Genomic DNA, 18,248 nt, shown 5'->3' with positions numbered 1-18,248 from the left:
TAATGTAAAGTACTGGTTGGTATTAAAACTTTCTGGTATCTCAAAAAAACAAAAAACCAATCCAACCCCAAACCAAACCAACCCAAACCAACCCCAACTCCTGGTATATGGATTTTTAAAAGATTATTTCTATTGCTAGTTTGATAGTTTCCAACAAAACAGCTATTGAGACATGGCTATATTGTCTATTCACTTATTTGCAACCTGCCTTACAACTTCATATGACAGTTCTAAGTATATGTATACATGTCTCCATTGTGCCTGTATTGGCAACTGGACATTAATGTGTCAAGTAGGCATGCAGGCAGCTATGTAAAGGCATGAATTCAGAACCTGATAAAAGCTAGAAAGTATCACTCTTTATTACAAGGACATGAAAAAGATGGAGCTGAAGAAGACCAAATGAACATGCTGAGTTTATTCCTTTAATTAAACCTGAAGTCATGAAAATTGGCATAGAAAGGGGGAGGGGGGCAATTAAAAATACTTGATTTCCTTCTCTAGTGTGGTCCTGCATCCACTACAGACAGAAAACACTCCTTCTCCTCAGGTGTAGACAAAAAGCCTCCCCAGAGGACTTCTTTCAATGTACAGGTAAATGCAATCATTTTAGTGGATATTTTGCTTTGGTACAATGAAGGAGACTGTAACAAAGTCAGTCTGTTCATTGCTCTTCTCATCTGTAATACATTCATACCAACAACAAGTGAATCCATTGGAGACAATTCTTTACCAGAAATATATTCGGGGCAATTACATGATACCAAGAAAATAACTTTCCCTTCTTAGGTTTGAGGATTCTTATCCAAATACTTGGAAGACGGAACGAGAGGATGTCTAAGCTTCTGCAGTTCATGTGCATATATCAATTCATACATCATCATTTAGGTCCTCAGTAGACTGTGTATTCTGGCCCTGTAATCAATTAGGCTTAATCACAGAACTTGCTCAAAACAAAATCAACAGGGACTGAAGCATCTGCCATCTGCATTTTTCTCTGCCACAAGAATGGCAAAACCACAGAACAGTGGGTATGGTATGAGCTGGAGCTTGGAGTGAAGGTGGTACAGAACATGCCACAGCAGGAAGTCAGCAGCTGGCATGGGCCTAACAGGAAACACATGGTTGCTGATGTTTCTACACATAACCCAGGAACAGTAATAAAAATAATACTTTGCCGTAACTCTCAGTACATAGTTAAACTTCAAAACACAAAACCTGGAACTTAGTAGAAAACTACTGATGTAAATTATGACCTAATGGAAATAAATTATAAAAAAGCAACTTTTAGAGTTTTAAAAAAGTATCTGTAGTAAAAGAAATCGACTATGTATATAGAATGATTTCCACTTGTAAATTCTGGCTCTAATTCTTGAGTGACTATTCCAAGTAAGAGTCAACATTTTTTAAAGTCTGTTCTTCATCGTTGAGATATTCCAAAATAACATTCCCACCATTATATAAAGGGTTGTCCTCCCTAGTGATCCACGTTTCCAAAGTGTGATCCAAGGGCAAGGCTTCTCCTGAAGGCACGTGACACAGCCTCAGCTTCTGCCGAGAGAGAAACAAGTCACCCAGTGGTAACGACACATGCCAGACCCTGGAGGAGGAAAGCTGACTGCACAGTACCTTGGCCGTCAACTTGTTGTTTTCATTTCGAAGACTGGCTAGGGAAGCTGCGAAGTCCACGACCTTCCCAATGCTCCATCGTTGGCAGAAGAACATGGCTTTGCTCTTCTCTTTGCTCCCCTTTGGTAAGTAGACCTGAAAGTAAATTCTTTCTGTCTGTGTAAGCAAAAGTTAACATATAGATTAGACACATGATGCAAGACATTCCTTTTGCCGCTAGTGGTACCCTTTCCTCTCTTCTTTTGCTCAAAGTAGGAAAACCCTACAATGACGTAAGTTTTAGTGAGAAAACCAATCGTGTGGCCCATCTAACTAACTATATGTCCAAAGACCCAGAACCCTAGCTGGGCGATCTGTGTAATGACAATTGTGTGACCTTTCTATGTTCAGGGACTGTGGGAGAAGGAGCTCTCTCTTTTCTATGTCGAGTTCCAGTAATTCAGACCTGGACTGTAGGCTTCCCTCATATCCCCTAGCCACTCCTGAGTTAAGAATGAATTCAACATGAACAAGAGAGAAATCAAGAAAACTGATGGATCATTCAAGAACATCAGAATCCCTCAACATGGGCCCCCTGTTCTGTTCTGCTCGGAAACAAACTGGTTTCAACTGTACTTCCTGGAATCAAGTTCCTGTCATTCAAGAGACAAGGCTTTTGGTACAAAACACTTGTTTGTATGTTAACAACTTTACTACTTATCAGAGGCAGAAAGATTTCTGAGAACGAAGAAAGTGAAAAACTAGAGTACAGTAAAGCCCCAGAAAAATACTTTATTAATAAAACAGGGTTTCAGAGATGGGATCTCTACTATAATCTGTGCCTTACTGTGTTCTTCAGTTGTATTTGTTACTTAATTAACTTCATTAAAAAAAAAAAAATAGGAGGAATAGGATCTTCCCTGATTCCTAAAAACTGCTTTAGGGAGACTGTCTTCACAGGTCAATTCCCAAACAATAAAAGGGTTGCTCTAAGTGAGGCATCTTTAATGGGAAATGTTGGGGAACAATCGAAGTTATCTTAAGAAATAACACAGAGAAAACAATGCCTGAATTTAGATTGGAGGTCAGTGGGATTTATTATAGATAAAAACATTCAAAGACAAGAGAACTGCTGTAACAGCCTCAGTGGTGGCCACGTCCGTCACCACCAGCCCTGCTCCCAGAGAAGAGCAGCAAGCATGCAAATAGGAAAGGGAAAATGAAAACTTACAGCCTCTAAAAATCGGTCTTAGGACCAAAAAACGAGCTAACAGGAAGCTGAAGCAGGAGGTTCATGAGTTTGTAAATTTAAAAACAGCTTGGGAGACCTAGTCTCTAAATAAATAAACAACAACAGCAACAAGAAACATAAAGAAAACTACCAAAACAAACCCCACAGGCCATCAGGGCTTCAGAACAGATAGTGCAGAGCTTAATGGTGGCTAAGTGGGAAATAAATAAAGAGATAAAGACAGGGCTCTTGGGGGCTCGTGGCCTGCAGAGAGCCTGGTGTGGGACTCGGACTCGATTTCCTATCAGCTACCTTACAGTTTCTTTTTCCTTAACAATTTCAGGGAGACTAGAATCTACAGAAGCAGGCTAAGGGACTGACTGCTGAGTGCTGGCCTGGAAACTGCTCAAAGACATCAATCAGTACAGAGGAAGGCACAAAGGCGTAGCTGTGCCTCCCCAACCGAATGAATAGCTGAGCTCTCCCAGCTCAGTGGCTGCCACCGCAACAACCCCTGCGTCTCTCCAGAGCAGAAGCATCACTCGGCTTAACTTAGGTTTGAAACTGATGCTCTGGGTGGGTGGGCTGGAGAGAAAAGACTGAACTGCCATGGAGGGACTGGGAAGTAAGGGGAGAAAAATTCAAGAAGCCCTTCAGAGTCAAGATGAACTTGTGGAATCAATAAACTTCAATTTTAAAACAAAGTAATGTACATAACAAATGTAAAAAGATATTAAAGTAAGTGACTTGGGATGCAATGAGAGACGTTACGTAATATTTCCCATAAAAATAAATATGTTATAAGATGAAAACAAGCAGAAGTAAAACAAGATGTAGATATCCAAGAAAAAATACAAAAGCTAAAAATATGGCTTCTAAAATAAGAAACTCAAACAGGTAAATTCCTATCATTCTCAATTAAAAGGCTTAATTAATGAGACGATGGATTTGAAGGTCATCTAAAAGGCAGCATGAAGGGGCACAAAAAGGAGTTATAGATTCCTGGGGCAGCCTGGACTACATAAAAACCTATCTCAAAGAAAAGAAAACAATCAAATAAATACAATAGCCATAAGAGGAGACAGAATCAATATTCATCAATAGGGAAAGGGCAAAAAGTCACATCACACATTTCATGGACTATGATGCACATTTTAAAGAAAGTGTCAGCAATACTAGCACACAGGTTTTTTCTACTAGGCAATGGGCATACAGACAGACAGATGACTTGAAACATGCTTTACTTTCATTTATAGCCTCATCACTAGACATTTATAAATATATGTATATGTTCACAGACACACATGTAACATGTTATGCTGTATGCTGGTTAGTTTTTGTTGATTTTACACAAACTAGAGACAGTTGGGAGGAAGCCTCAACTAAGGAATTGCCTCCATCAGATTGGCATGTCTGTGTGGCATTTTCTAGATTGCTAATTGATAGAGGAGGGCCCAGGCCCCTGTGGGCAGTGCCATCCCTGAGCACGTTGTCCTGAGCTATATAAGAAAGCAGTCTGAGCAGAGGGAGCAAGCCAACAAGCAACACTCCTCCACGGTTCCTGTCTGAGTTCATGCCCCGACTTCTCTCAATGATGGTCTGTGACATGGAAGCTGAAATAAACCCTTTCCTCCTCAAGTTGGATTTGGTCAGTGTTGATCACAGCAACGGAGAAGCAGGGACACAGAAAAATGGCTAAAACTCTGTATGCTTGTACAGTCTGAGTTTTTTCTGGCACTCACTCCATAGCTTAAGTTAACCTCGAACTCCTGACCTCCCACCTCCTTCTCCTAGGTGTTGGGATTTTAAAGAGACTATCTAGAGAAGCTCCCTTCCCTAAACACAAGGATCTTCACTGAAGAACAGGTGTTAATAACAACGCACTGAATAAACCTGAGATTTATTTACAAAAGTAAAGTAGGCCAGTCATACAACAGAATAATGTGTAGCTAGTGAATGAGCTAGACCATAACTTGAGTACAGATAAATACCAAAAACATGATCCAAAGTGGGGGAAAGAAGGCTGCATGTGGTTTATTGCCATCTCTACAAAGTGGAAAAAAATGCATATGTATGGCATATTTATACAGACTCACGCACGTGACCTTTAGAGCGACGCGTCAGGTTTAAGTTGCATTCAATGGAAGGAAGAGAAAGGAGACCACATGAATATCTGACACGTTTGCTCTTTTCACCTGTGGCAGTGACTTGTCCCCGTCAGCATGCATCTTCAGCTTCATCAGAGCCACCTTTGCGGCTGTCCCGCTGGTTTTGGCGCCTTTCCGGCCTTTATTCACTGCCCCTCCTGCCTTGGTGTCTAAGGAAGAAGTATCAGCATATAAGCACTTGCCCATCACAATTTCCAGATTTTCTTTTTTCTTTTCTCTTCCCTTTCTTTCTTTCTTTCTTTTTTTTCCCCCTCTTGTTTTAAAACAAGGTCTCCCTGTGTAAGCTTGGCTGCCTTGAAACTCACTGAGATCCACCTGCCTCTGCTGGGATTACAGAAGTACACCGCCATGCCCAGCTGTACCATTATGACCTTTAGCATACATAAATTGCACAGTACAGCTCTGTTAAGTATATTTACATGACTAATGGTCAATCTAAGCAAGTTATTGCTGTGGGAGGACCCTTCTGTACACCATGAACGTGTGTTGCTCTCATTGGTTGATAATAAAACATGATTTGGCCTATAGCCAGGCAGAATAAGGCTGGGCAGGAAAGCCAAATGGAGAGACAGGGAGAAGGAAGGGTGGAGTGGAGAGATGAGAGCCAGCCTCCCAAGAAAAAAGATGTCCGAGAACCTGCAGGCCACAGCCCACATGGCGATGCACAAATTAATAAAAAGGGGCTAATTTTAATGTAAGAGCTAGTTAATAATAAGCCTGGACTATAGGCCAAACATTCTGTAATTAATATTAAGCCTCTGAGTGAATATTTCAAAACGGCTGTGGGATAGGGCAGAACAGAAAAACCTCTGTTTACAAGTTATACCTCAAAAAAAATTCACAGGCATGTGCTTCTTTTTGACCTAACCAACTTAATCTAAAGTGGCCACTGATGTTTTTATAAAACACTTCTGTTTTTAACAAAGGCCCCACCCTTAATATGGGATAAAAGCTCTACTGAACTAATATATTGCCAGAGAAACTAAGCTAAGTCACAGCCATGCTCTTTCCTGGTGCCTCATATTATCAGCAACATTCACAGCACAGCCAAACAGCCTTAGTAAAGTGTATTCTGTAAACAAAGCTGCCCATCATGCCAACCTCATCAACATACCTAGCTATAATCGTTAACACCAGATCTAAGCTGCCCCAAAATGAGACCATCTAATGAGAACCTTACACTTTTCTGATTTTCACTTCTCTGGAAGGCTTGTACAAAATTAAAATGCAAGTTCTTGGGGCTGTAGAGATGGTTCAGCTGTTAAGAGCACTGGCTGCTTTTCCAGAGGACCTGGGTTCAATTCCCAGCACCCACATGGCTTATAGCTGTATATTAACTCCTGTTCCAGGGGATCTGACACCCTGTGTTCTCTCTGGCCTCCAAGGGTAGCAGGCATGCCAGTGGTACACAGGGAAAACACCCATACAAATAATTTAAAAAATAATAAAATTTTAGAATGCAAGTCCTTACACTGGGCCTGCTAACAAACCTCCATAACTGGTGGTCAGACGTAAGAGGCAGGAGCAGTGGAGTAACAGATGTACACCAGGAAGCAAAACAGCCACACAAGCTCGCTAGGACTCACCGATGATGTCTCTGACAAGCTTCTGTGTGGCAGCCATTCGAGGCTTTGGGATCTCCAGTTTCTCACACCCATGATCCGACTGATGACGGTGTCTACAAGTAACAGAGGAGTTGGCACTCGCTCATGGACAACCAAACAGATACATAAAGCTTGAATGGTTTAGGTGATTACCTTAGGCAAAAGTTCTTCTCACAATAAGGACATATCACTGCCACGAGCTCTACTTCAGTACAGTCCTTGAATGAGCACGAGTAAGATTTGTGTTCATCTGTCTTCGGTCTCTCCTTGATTACATTCACCTAAAACAGTAAGGGGGAAACTATAGTTCCCAGGGTTAGATGGCGTCACCCACATCATTTTGGTTTAAATTTACCAGATTAAGTTATCTATTCTCACATACAAATGACAAGGAATGTCTGTATGAGAAATGACTACTAGGCTTATTGTTCCACTTTGTCATGACTTTTCTAACGTGTTATGATTATGTTTTTAGTTAAATTAAAATGACTATTCAGTTTCCTTACTTTTTTATTGAGGCTGGGTCTTACTGTGTAATCCCCAGCTGGCTCTGAATCTGCAGTATTTCTAGTTCGGCCTCCTGAGTGCTGGGACCACAGGAGTGTACCACTGCCCCCAGCTTACTGCCTACAGTTTACCCCCTGTTTGTAACAGTGCCACACAAGGAGGCCCTATAAAAATCTGCCCAGGTAGTCAACTCGTCAACCCTCAAAGGAGAGTCATAACTGCTTCCTATGCCAGTTGTAGGAAATGAAGATCAATTTAGGACACAGAACCCTTAAAAATCAAAGCTGTAACATGAGGCGGTTTTCAAAAACATTAACTGTTTCCCATGCTATGTAATATTGTATGATCAGAAAATGTTACACCAGAACACAAATGGTTTTTTTGAAGGGGAAAAAAAAGAACTAGATTAGCCACATTATTGAGCATAGAGTAACTAGATTCCTAGAGTTAAGTAAATCTAAGAAAATGATTGCTTGAAATCTGTAACCCTAGGAAAATTCATTATATCAATGGTGGAAACATTTATTATAATTAAAAACCTAGCTGGGCAGTGGTGGCACACGCCTTTAATCCCAGCACTCGGGAGGCAGAGGCAGGCGGATCTCTGAGTTCGAGGCCAGCCTGGACTACAGAGTGACTTCCAGGAAAGGCACAAAGCTACACAGAGAAACCCTGTCTCGAAAAACCAAAAAATAAAATAAAATAAAAACCTAAATTTCTTCCAAATTTGCTGCAATGACCTAAAGGTAAAATTATTTTTACTTGAAAATGTATCTGATAATGTAAGAGCTATTCATAGAAATCAAATGGTACCATAAGAAAAAGAGCACAGAGGGCCAGATTTATATGTTTTATAAGAAAATACAATACATTCCTTCCATTCAGTCCTTCATAATACTAACAAGTTAGGTAATTTTTGCTTTCCTCAAATAGATCACACCAAAGGGTCAGATTTGGACTAACACCATGCAACCTTAGTTTTTTAGAACTGAGAGAATGGAAGTGAAAATTCTCCAGTAGGACTCAGTGAATGGTGGCCGGGATAAACCCACTGAAATTATCTCCTTACAAGCAGGTGCTTCCATTTCAATGTGGGGAATTCTCAATGAACTCCCCACCCTTCTGTCTTGGAGAGAAGCGATGCCAAGTAGTATCTGCGCATCAGGCTTTGGACAGCTGTTCCAGATGTCCTCAAATGACCCACCTGCTCTGCACTAAGCTTCCTCCTTTATTAGTAGTGATGAGGGTGTTGCTTTGGTTTCTATCTTCGGCTTCCCTTCTCAATCTATTCACATGTTTGGAATCAGGATAAGGATGTTCTTTTGTTGGACTAAGGGTTTGCTCTTGATGGCCTAGGGCTGACTGGGTCCAAAAACTTGACTGCCACAGAATCCTATCACCAAACACCAGTGAAAACGAACACTACAAGAAAGGGAACAGTGAACTGGAAGGACAGCATGATGTGTATCATAAATGCATAGCCTAATGCTATGAGTGGGCTTCCTAACCAGAAATGTTAAGAATAAAGATTATGAGGATAAAAATGTATAAATACCAATCAGAGCAAATTTTCTTCAAAGACAGAAAAATACTAGAAATGCAACAAAAGATTCTTTATATAATTCGTTTAGGATGCTAAACTTTAATGTCTGGTACATCGACTAGCTTTAAATCTAATCAAATTCTAAAAGTGCATGAATACAAATATATAAATTATGTCAGAGATATATAAATTACGTAAGAGAAAATAAACATACCTCAGGACAACCATGAGAGTCCTTGCTTCTGTGTTCAAGGCTTAAATAATTTCAAAACAGTGTTTATTTAAATGCAATCAATTAATTCACTTAATGATAACAAGTAATTCGGGCTATTTTAACATCTCACATCTTTAAGGTGCATTATGCTACACTACACTAGTGACTTTCATGTAAGAACAAACTGAAATCCACAGAAAGTAGTGTCTACAGTCTCAAACATAAATGTTCACCTGCAATTGAGTAAACAATACACCACTCTGGTTATCTTTTCTTTGGGTGCTTTACAGTGCATGCAAATGTCAGCTTCTTCTGAAAGGAATCAGTTAAATGAAGGAATGCAATGTCAGGCATGTCTTCTCAAATCCCTGAATGGTGCACAGGTCATATTTGCAAGTGATGTGTTCAATGCACTATCTATTTTAAAAATGTTATAGGCTGGACTCTTTTCATCTGTTAATTAAAATACAGAAAATAGTCACGGCTGGATTTTTAAAAGCTATATTCTTTATATGTGGACATTACTTTCTCGTTGTAAATTATGATACCTATTCTTAAAATCCACATTCATGACTGCATTTCTTGAAACTTAAAAGATTAATGATATATATGTATAACTAGTTAGTCTATGACTAGTCACTTTGCCTTTTTCACAAGTGATTACAATGCTGAATACCAACTGTCAATGGCTAAAATTACAACCATTTTAAAATCATTCAATTTTCAGAAATTAACCCCATATTGAAAAACACCAAAATTCTTTTCAAATCCTACATAAAAACTTACCAAAATATTCCCGAACAACCATCACATACAAATGGAAGAAAATCTAAAATTGGAGGAAAATATGGTAGGTACTGGTCAGTATCTGATTTTGATTAAGCTTTCTTAAGCAAAAAGAATCTACTGGCCAATTCTGTAAGAAAATTTTCTTTCAACTGTCCCTGTGTAGCAAGTAACCCGGCAATCTCCATTAAACAAAATCTACCAAATTTTCAACTCTAGGAAAAAGTGGCTGAACCAGCAGGAGGTAGATATCACTCATAGTAACTTTGTTAAATCAAAAAAAACAAAAACAAAAATGAACAAACAAAAAACCACTTTTTTTGCTGGTATTTTTCTTCTTTGTTTGGTATCCGAGTCTTACTGGGTGTTGTTTTTGAGGACCATATACTACAGAGTCTCCATTTGGCATAAAAAATTCTAGGTTTTAATTCTGACTCCACTTAACATCAATCTAGCAATATTAAGTAGATTACCTAATAATAAAGCCATGGATATACATGATGTAGAATATACAAGTCTCTATCTATCTATCTATCTATGCATATGTGTATCAATCTGATCTATATCTAAATCTATCATACCTTATTAGTTATTTTGTCCTAATGCTGTCTATACACATGTTTTAGAAAGTTCATAAAAGTATTGATTCTCATATTTGGAAACTAATTTAATAATTAGTTTTATCTAATGATAAAGATAATCAATCACTTTTTGTGGGTTTATTTTTTGTTTGACACAAAGTTTCAAATGGCCCAGGCAGGCTTCAAAACTCCTGATCCCCTGGCCTCCCTTTTTCAGACTCTAGAGTGATGGAATTACAGGTGTGAGCCACCATTCCCAACTTAATGACTTTCTAAATTGACTATATCTTAAACATTAAATTATAGCAAGTAGCCACATGAAGCTAGGTATACCAATCATACTACTTTCACAATGAAAACCAGAAGATACAGCTCAGTCCCTATTAGAGAAATCTGTAATAGTCTAGAAAAGATATCACCCTATAGGGTATCTTAGTCCAACACACAAAGAGGTTGTATGTAAACAAAAGGGAGCCTTGAGGTGATCGTGCTTGCAGAATATTGTTTCCCTCACTGAGACGTGCCTGATGAGCTACCACTATTGTTACTAAATAAAGTATGATGCTGGGAGCTTCAATTTGATACCAAGAAATTAAAGATACATGTGTCAATATGAGAAACTGAAACATAATAATCTGCAAAAGTTTTATATCTATTTTTAGATTTATTTCATGAGTGTGTGTGTTCTTGCGCTTTGACACACATGTGGAGGTCAGAGGATAACTTTTTAAGAATCAGTTCTATATTTCCATCTTGTTTTTGAGGCAGGATCTCTCCTGTTACTCCGGCCAGTGCCCTCTGCATATATGAGCCTCTGCATATATGCATATATGAGTTCTACTGCCCCTGCCCCTATCCACCAGAGAACTTGTTACACACTGAGCCATCTCACTGGCCCATTATGCTACTTTTCAATGTGAAAACCCGGACATGTTTGCGATTTTGAGACTTAAGAGTGATCAAGCATATATTATATGCCATTCAAGGAAGCCCAAAACGAAGAGTTATGATCAAGATAATTTCCTAGTATCTGATATCCCCACTTAATTTTAACCCTTTCAACTAATCCAAAAGAGACAGATCTCAACTTAATAAACACGAAAGATATGTTAAACTGGAAAGGATAAACTGTATCGCAGATAGTAGACACTTTTAGACATAAGTCAGCCTGACCAGATGTACAAAATGTAACAGTATAACCCAGATGGCTAAGTTTCCATAGAAAAGGACCATGTGAAAACAAGTTTCGACCTGCTTAGTGGTTCATAACTACAGTCAATGGTAAGGGACATATCGAAGTAACAATGAATTAAGTCACCTGTCCTGTTGTCTTTGCTTACTACAGGCTTCACACTGAATCCAGGCCAAATCTAAGAGCTGGATTCAGGAACTTGCTAGGAATTGACTGAAGCTGCAGCGGGATGAAGCCCTGCAAAAACATTCCGAGTGCAGTCCAGTCGGCAAAGGCTGTGCTGTCTGTGAGTCTAAGGCTTGAAGAACTTGCCGGCTACAGGAATATAACACCTACCACCAGGGTCTATGTTTATGACGGGGTCTCTGTTCAATGGAGAGACCACCACTATATTATTTATTAAACCTTTCTAAAATGTAGTTTATTAATCTGCCACTAACCACTTAAGTGAATCCGGCACCAAAATCAACGCTCTGTTTGTTCAAACAGTGATGATTTAAGCAATGATTGAGTGGGAGAGTGCCTAAGGACCCGCTGGAATAGTTTGAGGGTCAGAAACCCTGAGACTTCTAAAAGCCCGCGAACACAGTTAAAAACTGATGCTGTTCAACTCATCCGTCTGAAGAAAACAAAACAAAACAAAACAAAAAAAGGCCTGAGGCAGTGGCCCAGGCCGCAGTGGTAAGGACAGAGGGGAACTGCAGCCCTGATCTACGCCCTTGCGGCCCCAGGCTTCCTGAGCAAAGCGACCTGGAAGTCTGCAAGGTCTGCTTTTAGGACCTGGGTGGAAACCCAGGGGCCACAAGTTTCACCCCTAAACTGAGGGATAGCAACCCAAGGCACCCGCCTCCTCCCCCGGAAGGCCGCTCGCGCCCGCGTCCTCCCTCACCCGCCGCCACCGCCCCGGCCGTCAGAACCCGGCCCAGGTCTCCCGCGGCCGGGCACGGGGCTTCCAGCGTCACCTCGCTGCCGGCAGTGCTGCACCTGGCAGTGCTGCCCGATGTCCAACTCCGCCATCTTTCTACGGCCGCAGAGGCGGGGCGTGCGTGCGGGGCGGGGCGTGCGTGCGGGGGCGGGGCGTGAGGGGCGGGGCCGGCGGGGGCGGGGCCTGCGCGAAGACCGGAAGTGTCCCAGGCAGAGGCGCTAGTACGCTGTGCGGAGGTGCGGCGTTCTCAAGGTTGGGGTACAACGTGGTAGCACTCAGTTCCTGGAGCCGAGGTTTTCGCTCGCACGGTTTAGAAAAACCCAGCTCCTCTTTTGGAAACAGCACCCACCGCTCTCCGCACTGAGCCTCCAAAATCGGCAAAGGCCTCACGATGATTTCTTGTTTATCTTAGTGACTGTAATCCCAGGAGCCAGCACACACCTGGCACAAAATGTAGGAATCAAGGGACAAGGGACGTACCTGGACACTGGTTACTATTGTCTTGATGATTCAGTTTGAAGTAAAAGCACACACAGTGGAAGCATCAGGCCTTTGTTTCTTACTGTAAAGGTTTCTTTTTCTTGTCCTGCTAATTTAAATTCTGATAGGAAAAAAAAAAAAAATACACACACCAAAGTGCACAGGGCTCCTCGGTGTGGAGAGAGCATACTCATTCATTTCACACTGCCAAGGCAAGCTGTCCCGACATAGGAGGAAGGGAGCTGTTTGATGTCTGATGAGCCACTTCACAGCTACGGAGAAGACGCCCTTCCTTGTAGGTGGGGTGGGTAGGGATGTCATTCCACTGGCAAGACACTCATCACCACTCAGAGTGGGTGAGTGACACTCAGAGTGGACGAGTGACAGAGTGGGTGAGTGACACTCAGAGTGGATAAGTGACAGAGTGGATGAGTGACACTCAGAGTGGATAAGTGACAGAGTGGATGAGTGACACTCAGAGTGGATAAGTGACACTCAGAGTGGATGGATGAGTGACACTCAGAGTGCATGAGTGACAGTCAACTGCATTCATGCCAGGAACCCGAGAAGTGTCCACTATCTCCCATGTGACTTAAGAGATTCTCCAAACAATGTTCTCCTGGAGAGTAAAGCGGATGACTGCCCCACACCACACTTTTTCAGTGCATTCTGGGTATTAGAACGTAGGTCCTCATGCTTGTGCCCGAGCACTTCACTCACCAAGCCTTCAAGATTTCTTGAATCTGAGGCTCAACAGTTTACCTGAATTTTTATTGTTTCATTTTAGCTTGTGGAGTCAAGCAACAGCAGGTTTTCTAGAATCCTACTGTGCTTAAATGTTCTAAATAGGTGGTAAATGTGTATCTCATCAATCCAATCGTAACAGATTTTTTTTCAGATCTCGAGGATCTTATCTACAAAATAAAGTCTGCTCTTGGGTCAATTCGGCAAGTGATTTGAACATCTACATTTGAGGTACTAGTCTATATCTGACACAGAATTAAATGCAACATAGTCTGCAACTACATGGAACGCAAGATGTCTAAGATGGAATGTCTTTGGCATTTAAAAGTCTTTCAAATTTTCGCCCAATGTACCTTTTCCTGGCTATCTCCTGAAGGCACCATCACACACTGCACCCAGTCGCCCTAGGTCCTTTGCACAGCTATGTCTTTTACTGGAAATGTTCATTCTTCTGTGGTGGATAGTCCATTTATTTCTACTTTCCTGGTGTCACTAACCTTTTGTTTAGGAAATCTCATTTTTTTTCTGTAACCAGTCTCAGTCTTGCTTCTCTCTCTCTCTCTCTCTCTCTCTCTCTCTCTCTTTTTCAAGGCAGGGTTTCTACGTGTAGTTTTGGTGCTGTCCTGGATCTCGCTCTGTAGACTAGGCTGGCCTCAAACTCACAGAGATCCTCCTTGAGTGCTCTTAAGTGATGGGATTAAAGGCGTGTGCCACCGCCTGGCTGTCTTGCTGTTCTTACATGCATTTTACATCTTTTCCAAAGGTTTGTCCCAGGGTTGAGTTTGCATTTTTTTAAACGTAATTACTGGTTGCTTTTATTCCCCTCTGATTTATAAGCTCCCTGAAGTCAGATATGGCTCCCTTTATTGCCCGTTGTATTAAAATGGTCTTGAGCCTATTTTTTAGATGTTAACTAAATTCATTGAATAGATTACTGAAAAAGCCCCCTTTTAGAGTCTTTCATGCACTTGCACAAGTGAATTTCCCACAGGTTCCTGTACCTACTCCTTCCTTCCTTTCCTTTGTATTCTTGTGTTATTCCCTCCGCTCTGGAATGCCTTTTGCCACTTCCTTACAAGTCATCTTTCTACCCATCATCATGTATGTAAATACCATCATCCCTGCAAGGCTTCCCTTCATTCTTCTGCTCTGAAGTCTCTCTTTCAAATGCACTCATTGCATTATCTCTTTAAAAAAATTTGGTTGTTTACAAAGTTAATTATTGTTATTTTTTTTTTTTTAGAAACTCTTTTTAAAGATTTATTTATTTATTATGTGTACAGTGTTCTGTCTGCACATATCCCTGCAGGCCAGAAGAGGGTGCCAGATCTCATTACAGATGGTTGTGAGCCACCATGTGGTTGCTGGGAATTGAACTCAGGACCTTTGGAAGAACAAACAGTGCTCTTAACCTCTGAGCCATCTCTCCAGCCCCTATTATTGTTATTCTTACGATGATTTCATCACTCACTAGGTTAGGCTATGTCGTTATAATCTGATGTTGTATTCACTGTATATTTATTTTCTATCTGTGAAATTTAAATTTTTTTCTTTATTTCCAATGGGGGTAGAGTCATTGTTCTCAGGTGTTAGAATGGAAAAATGATCACAATCTAACCATCTGAAAAATAATGTCACTCTGTACTGGAGGGACTGTGAACAGAGGAGAGACACAGAAAAACACTCTGAGGCAGCACTGTTAATAACAGCTCAAATTAAAAAAACAAACCATACAAACAAACAAACAAAAAAAACCAAAATAAAACAACAATAACAACAACAAAACATTCCCCAGCAGCAGAAAATATGAATGAATCATGATATAGTCATCATCACCATAGTGAAAATCATTCAACCAGAGCCACACACAAGAATTTTCATGAAACAAAAATGTAACAATGAATGGAAAAATAAAAACCAAAGAACGTATACTGTGTTGTTCCACTTACATAAAGTCCAAAGAAGAATTACCTCATTGTTTAAGGACTAGTATCTAGTGTTATGGCTATGAAGAAAGATCACAAAAATAGTTACTGAGTACCACAAAGTGAATATCTGTGGTGGCGAGGAAGGGAGTTTGATAGCTTACATGAGGTGGTAGGGGACTTCTGGATGCCCTATTCTGGTTTCTTTGGTGTTCTCTGTATAACTCTTTATTAACCTATCTCTATTATGTTTACATACTTTTCTTTAGGTTTGTTATGTTTTGCAATTAAAATGTTTATTTATTTAAAGGTTATATGATCTAAGATCAATAATTAACTAAACAATGGGACTTCATAAAACTAAAAAGCTTATGTAAGATAAAGGACACTGTCAATATTACAAAATGACAGCCTACAGAATGGGAAAAATTATCACCAACTCCACATCTGATAGAGGGCTAATATAAAAAATACATAAAGAACTCAAGAAACTAGACATAAATAAACCAAGTAATCCAATTAAAAATGTGGTACAGATCTAAACAGAGAATTCCCAATAGAGGAATCTCAAATGGCTGAGAAACACGTAAAGAAATGTTCAACATCCTTGGCCATCAGGGAAATGCAAATCAAAACTACTCTGAGATTCAATTTTACACCTATCAGATTGGCTAAGATTAGTAACAGAAGTGGTAGCTCATGCTGGCTAGAATGTGGAGCAAGGGGACCACTTACAGGTGGGATTGCAAACGTGTACAAACACTGTGGAAAACAATATGGCAGTTCTGCAGAAAACTGGGAATCTATTTACCTCAAGACCCAGCTATACCACTCTTGGGCATACACCTAAAGGACACTTCATCCTACCACAAAAACACTTGCTCAGCTATGTTTATAGCGCCTTTATTCATAATAGCAAGAAACTGTAAACAGCCTAGATGTCCTTCAACTGAAGAATAGATAAAGAAAATGTGGTACATTCGAGGGGTGGTGGCGCATGACTTTAATCCCAGCACTTGGGAGGCAGAGGCAGTTCAAGACCAGCCTTGTCTGCAAAGTGAGTTCCAGGACAGCCAGAGCTGCACAGAGAAACCCTGTCTTGAAAAAACAAACAAACAAAAAAAGAAAAGAAAAAGAAAAGAAAATGTGGTACATTTACACAATGGAATATTACTCAGCTGTTTAAAAAAATGGCATGGCCATGTGGTTCTGGAATTGTGGATAGAAGAAAGGAACTATGGAATTTGCCCTTGTGACTAAGGCCGCTAAGGCCAGGCATGTGACAGGGGTGTTCCTCAATAGAGGCCTAGAGAGGCCATTGTGTGAAGCTGTGAAATTGAAGCCTGGATTGCCTGGGAGACCCCAAGATGTTAGAGGTGCCAGAGTCGTGGAACACCTGCCAAAAGAGAGCTGCTAACGAGAGTGGAACCAGCCCAAGTGGAAGAACTATGTTGCAGTTAGCAAAGAAGAAAGAACTTGGAGATCTGAAGAGCGCTCTGATTTCAGATATGGAGATGCAGAGTTTGAAGTTTTCCCAGCTGGTTTTTGGTCTTGCTTTGGTCCAATATTTCCTCACTATGCTCCCTTCCCTGTGTTTTGGAATGGTAATATACATCCAGTGTCATTATATGATGGAAGTATGTGATCTGCTTTTTTATTTTTATTTTATAGAGAATTACAATTAAGAGATTGTTTGAATCTCAGAAGAGACTTGTAATTTTATACTTTTAAGTAAGTTTCAAACTGTTAAAGACTATGTGGACTTTTGAAGTTGGACTGAATGCATTTTTGTATTATGATATGGCTACAACCCTTTGGGGGCAGGGAGTAGAATGTGGTAGTTTGAAAGAAAATGGCCCCCAAAGGGATTGGCACTATTTGGAGGTGTGGCTTTATTGGAATAGGTGGTGTGCCATTGTTGGAGGAAGTGTGTCACTGTGTAGGTGGACTTTGAGGTCTCATATATGCTCAAGTCATACCCAGAAAGACAGTCCACTTCCTGTTGCCTTCTGATCAAGACGTAGCCAGCACCATGTCTGCCTGCATGCTGCCATGCTCCCCCACCATGATGACAATGTACGGAACCTCTGAAAATGTAAGGGAGCCACTTCAATGAAATGTTTCCCAAAAATAAAAAAAAAAAAAAAAAAAAAAACATTATGAAATTTGCCACCAAATGGATGGAACTAAAAAAACATCATCCTGAGTGAGTTAACATAGACCCAGACAGGCAAACTTGGTATGTACTCACTTATAAGTGGATGTTAGCAGTTAAGCAAATGATAATCATGCTACAACCCACCGACCCAGAAAGGTTAAGTAACAAGCAGGGTTCTAGGGGGATGCATGGATCTCCCCTGGGAAGGGGAAATAGAATATATTTTGCAGGTGGACTGGGGTCAGGGAGGAACAGGAAAAGGTAGGATCAGGTGGTGGAAGGGGAGGATGAAGGACAAGAATACTGGAAGACATGATTGGAATTGGAGGGCATTTGAGGGGCCATGTGGAAACCTAGTGCAGTAGAAACTCAAAGGATTCTACAAGGATGACCCTATCGAGGACTCTTCCAGAGGACCCCAGTCCAGTGCCCAGTACAAATGTCAAGCTGCTCTCCCAGAGGACCCCAGTCCAGTACCCAGTACAAATGTCAAGCGGTTCACAAACACCTGCAACTCCAGCTCCAGGGCATCTGGTGCCCCTTCTGGCCTCCTCAGACACCCCTAAATATGTGTGCATAACC

The 18,248-nt window shown here is 40.8% G+C and overlaps 1 protein-coding gene across 4 annotated transcripts; it reads right to left on the bottom strand.

Annotated features, from left to right (window-relative positions):
* Positions 1 to 396: 396 nt before the first annotated feature.
* Zfand1 (zinc finger AN1-type containing 1) lies at positions 397 to 12,487 on the bottom strand. Of its 4 annotated transcripts, none has more exons than XM_059253940.1 (8): positions 12,397 to 12,487; positions 9,662 to 9,704; positions 8,876 to 8,915; positions 6,765 to 6,892; positions 6,594 to 6,685; positions 5,035 to 5,156; positions 1,630 to 1,785; positions 397 to 1,551 (listed from the first exon to the last, which is right to left on the bottom strand). In XM_059253940.1, the coding sequence occupies exons 1-8, from the start codon at positions 12,449 to 12,451 to the stop codon at positions 1,381 to 1,383; spliced, it is 807 nt and encodes a 268-aa protein (XP_059109923.1). In that variant the 5' UTR covers positions 12,452 to 12,487; the 3' UTR covers positions 397 to 1,380. The 4 variants fall into 4 exon arrangements, with proteins under 4 accessions (XP_059109923.1, XP_059109924.1, XP_059109925.1 ...); XM_059253941.1 differs by having other exon boundaries at positions 397 to 1,548; XM_059253942.1 differs by having other exon boundaries at positions 1,630 to 1,764.
* Between the last annotated feature and the right edge of the window lie 5,761 nt (positions 12,488 to 18,248).

The sequence above is a fragment of the Peromyscus eremicus genome, chromosome 2 (genome assembly GCF_949786415.1).
Source record: "Peromyscus eremicus chromosome 2, PerEre_H2_v1, whole genome shotgun sequence".
Classification (NCBI taxonomy): domain Eukaryota; kingdom Metazoa; phylum Chordata; class Mammalia; order Rodentia; family Cricetidae; genus Peromyscus; species Peromyscus eremicus.
Note: the sequence above shows the minus strand (reverse complement) of the source record. Positions and strands in the feature narration are given on the sequence as shown.

Excerpts from the sequence above, each read along its gene's own strand:
- Zfand1 (XM_059253940.1), bottom strand. The coding sequence starts at position 12,451 with ATGGCGGAGTTGGACATCGGGCAGCACTGCCAGGTGCAGCACTGCCGG. Across the intron at positions 6,893-8,875 it reads ACTCTCATGGTTGTCCTGAG|GTGAATGTAATCAAGGAGAG; the intron begins GTATGTTTATTT and ends TTACTGTTTTAG. Across the intron at positions 6,686-6,764 it reads GAGAAGAACTTTTGCCTAAG|ACACCGTCATCAGTCGGATC; the intron begins GTAATCACCTAA and ends TGTTACTTGTAG.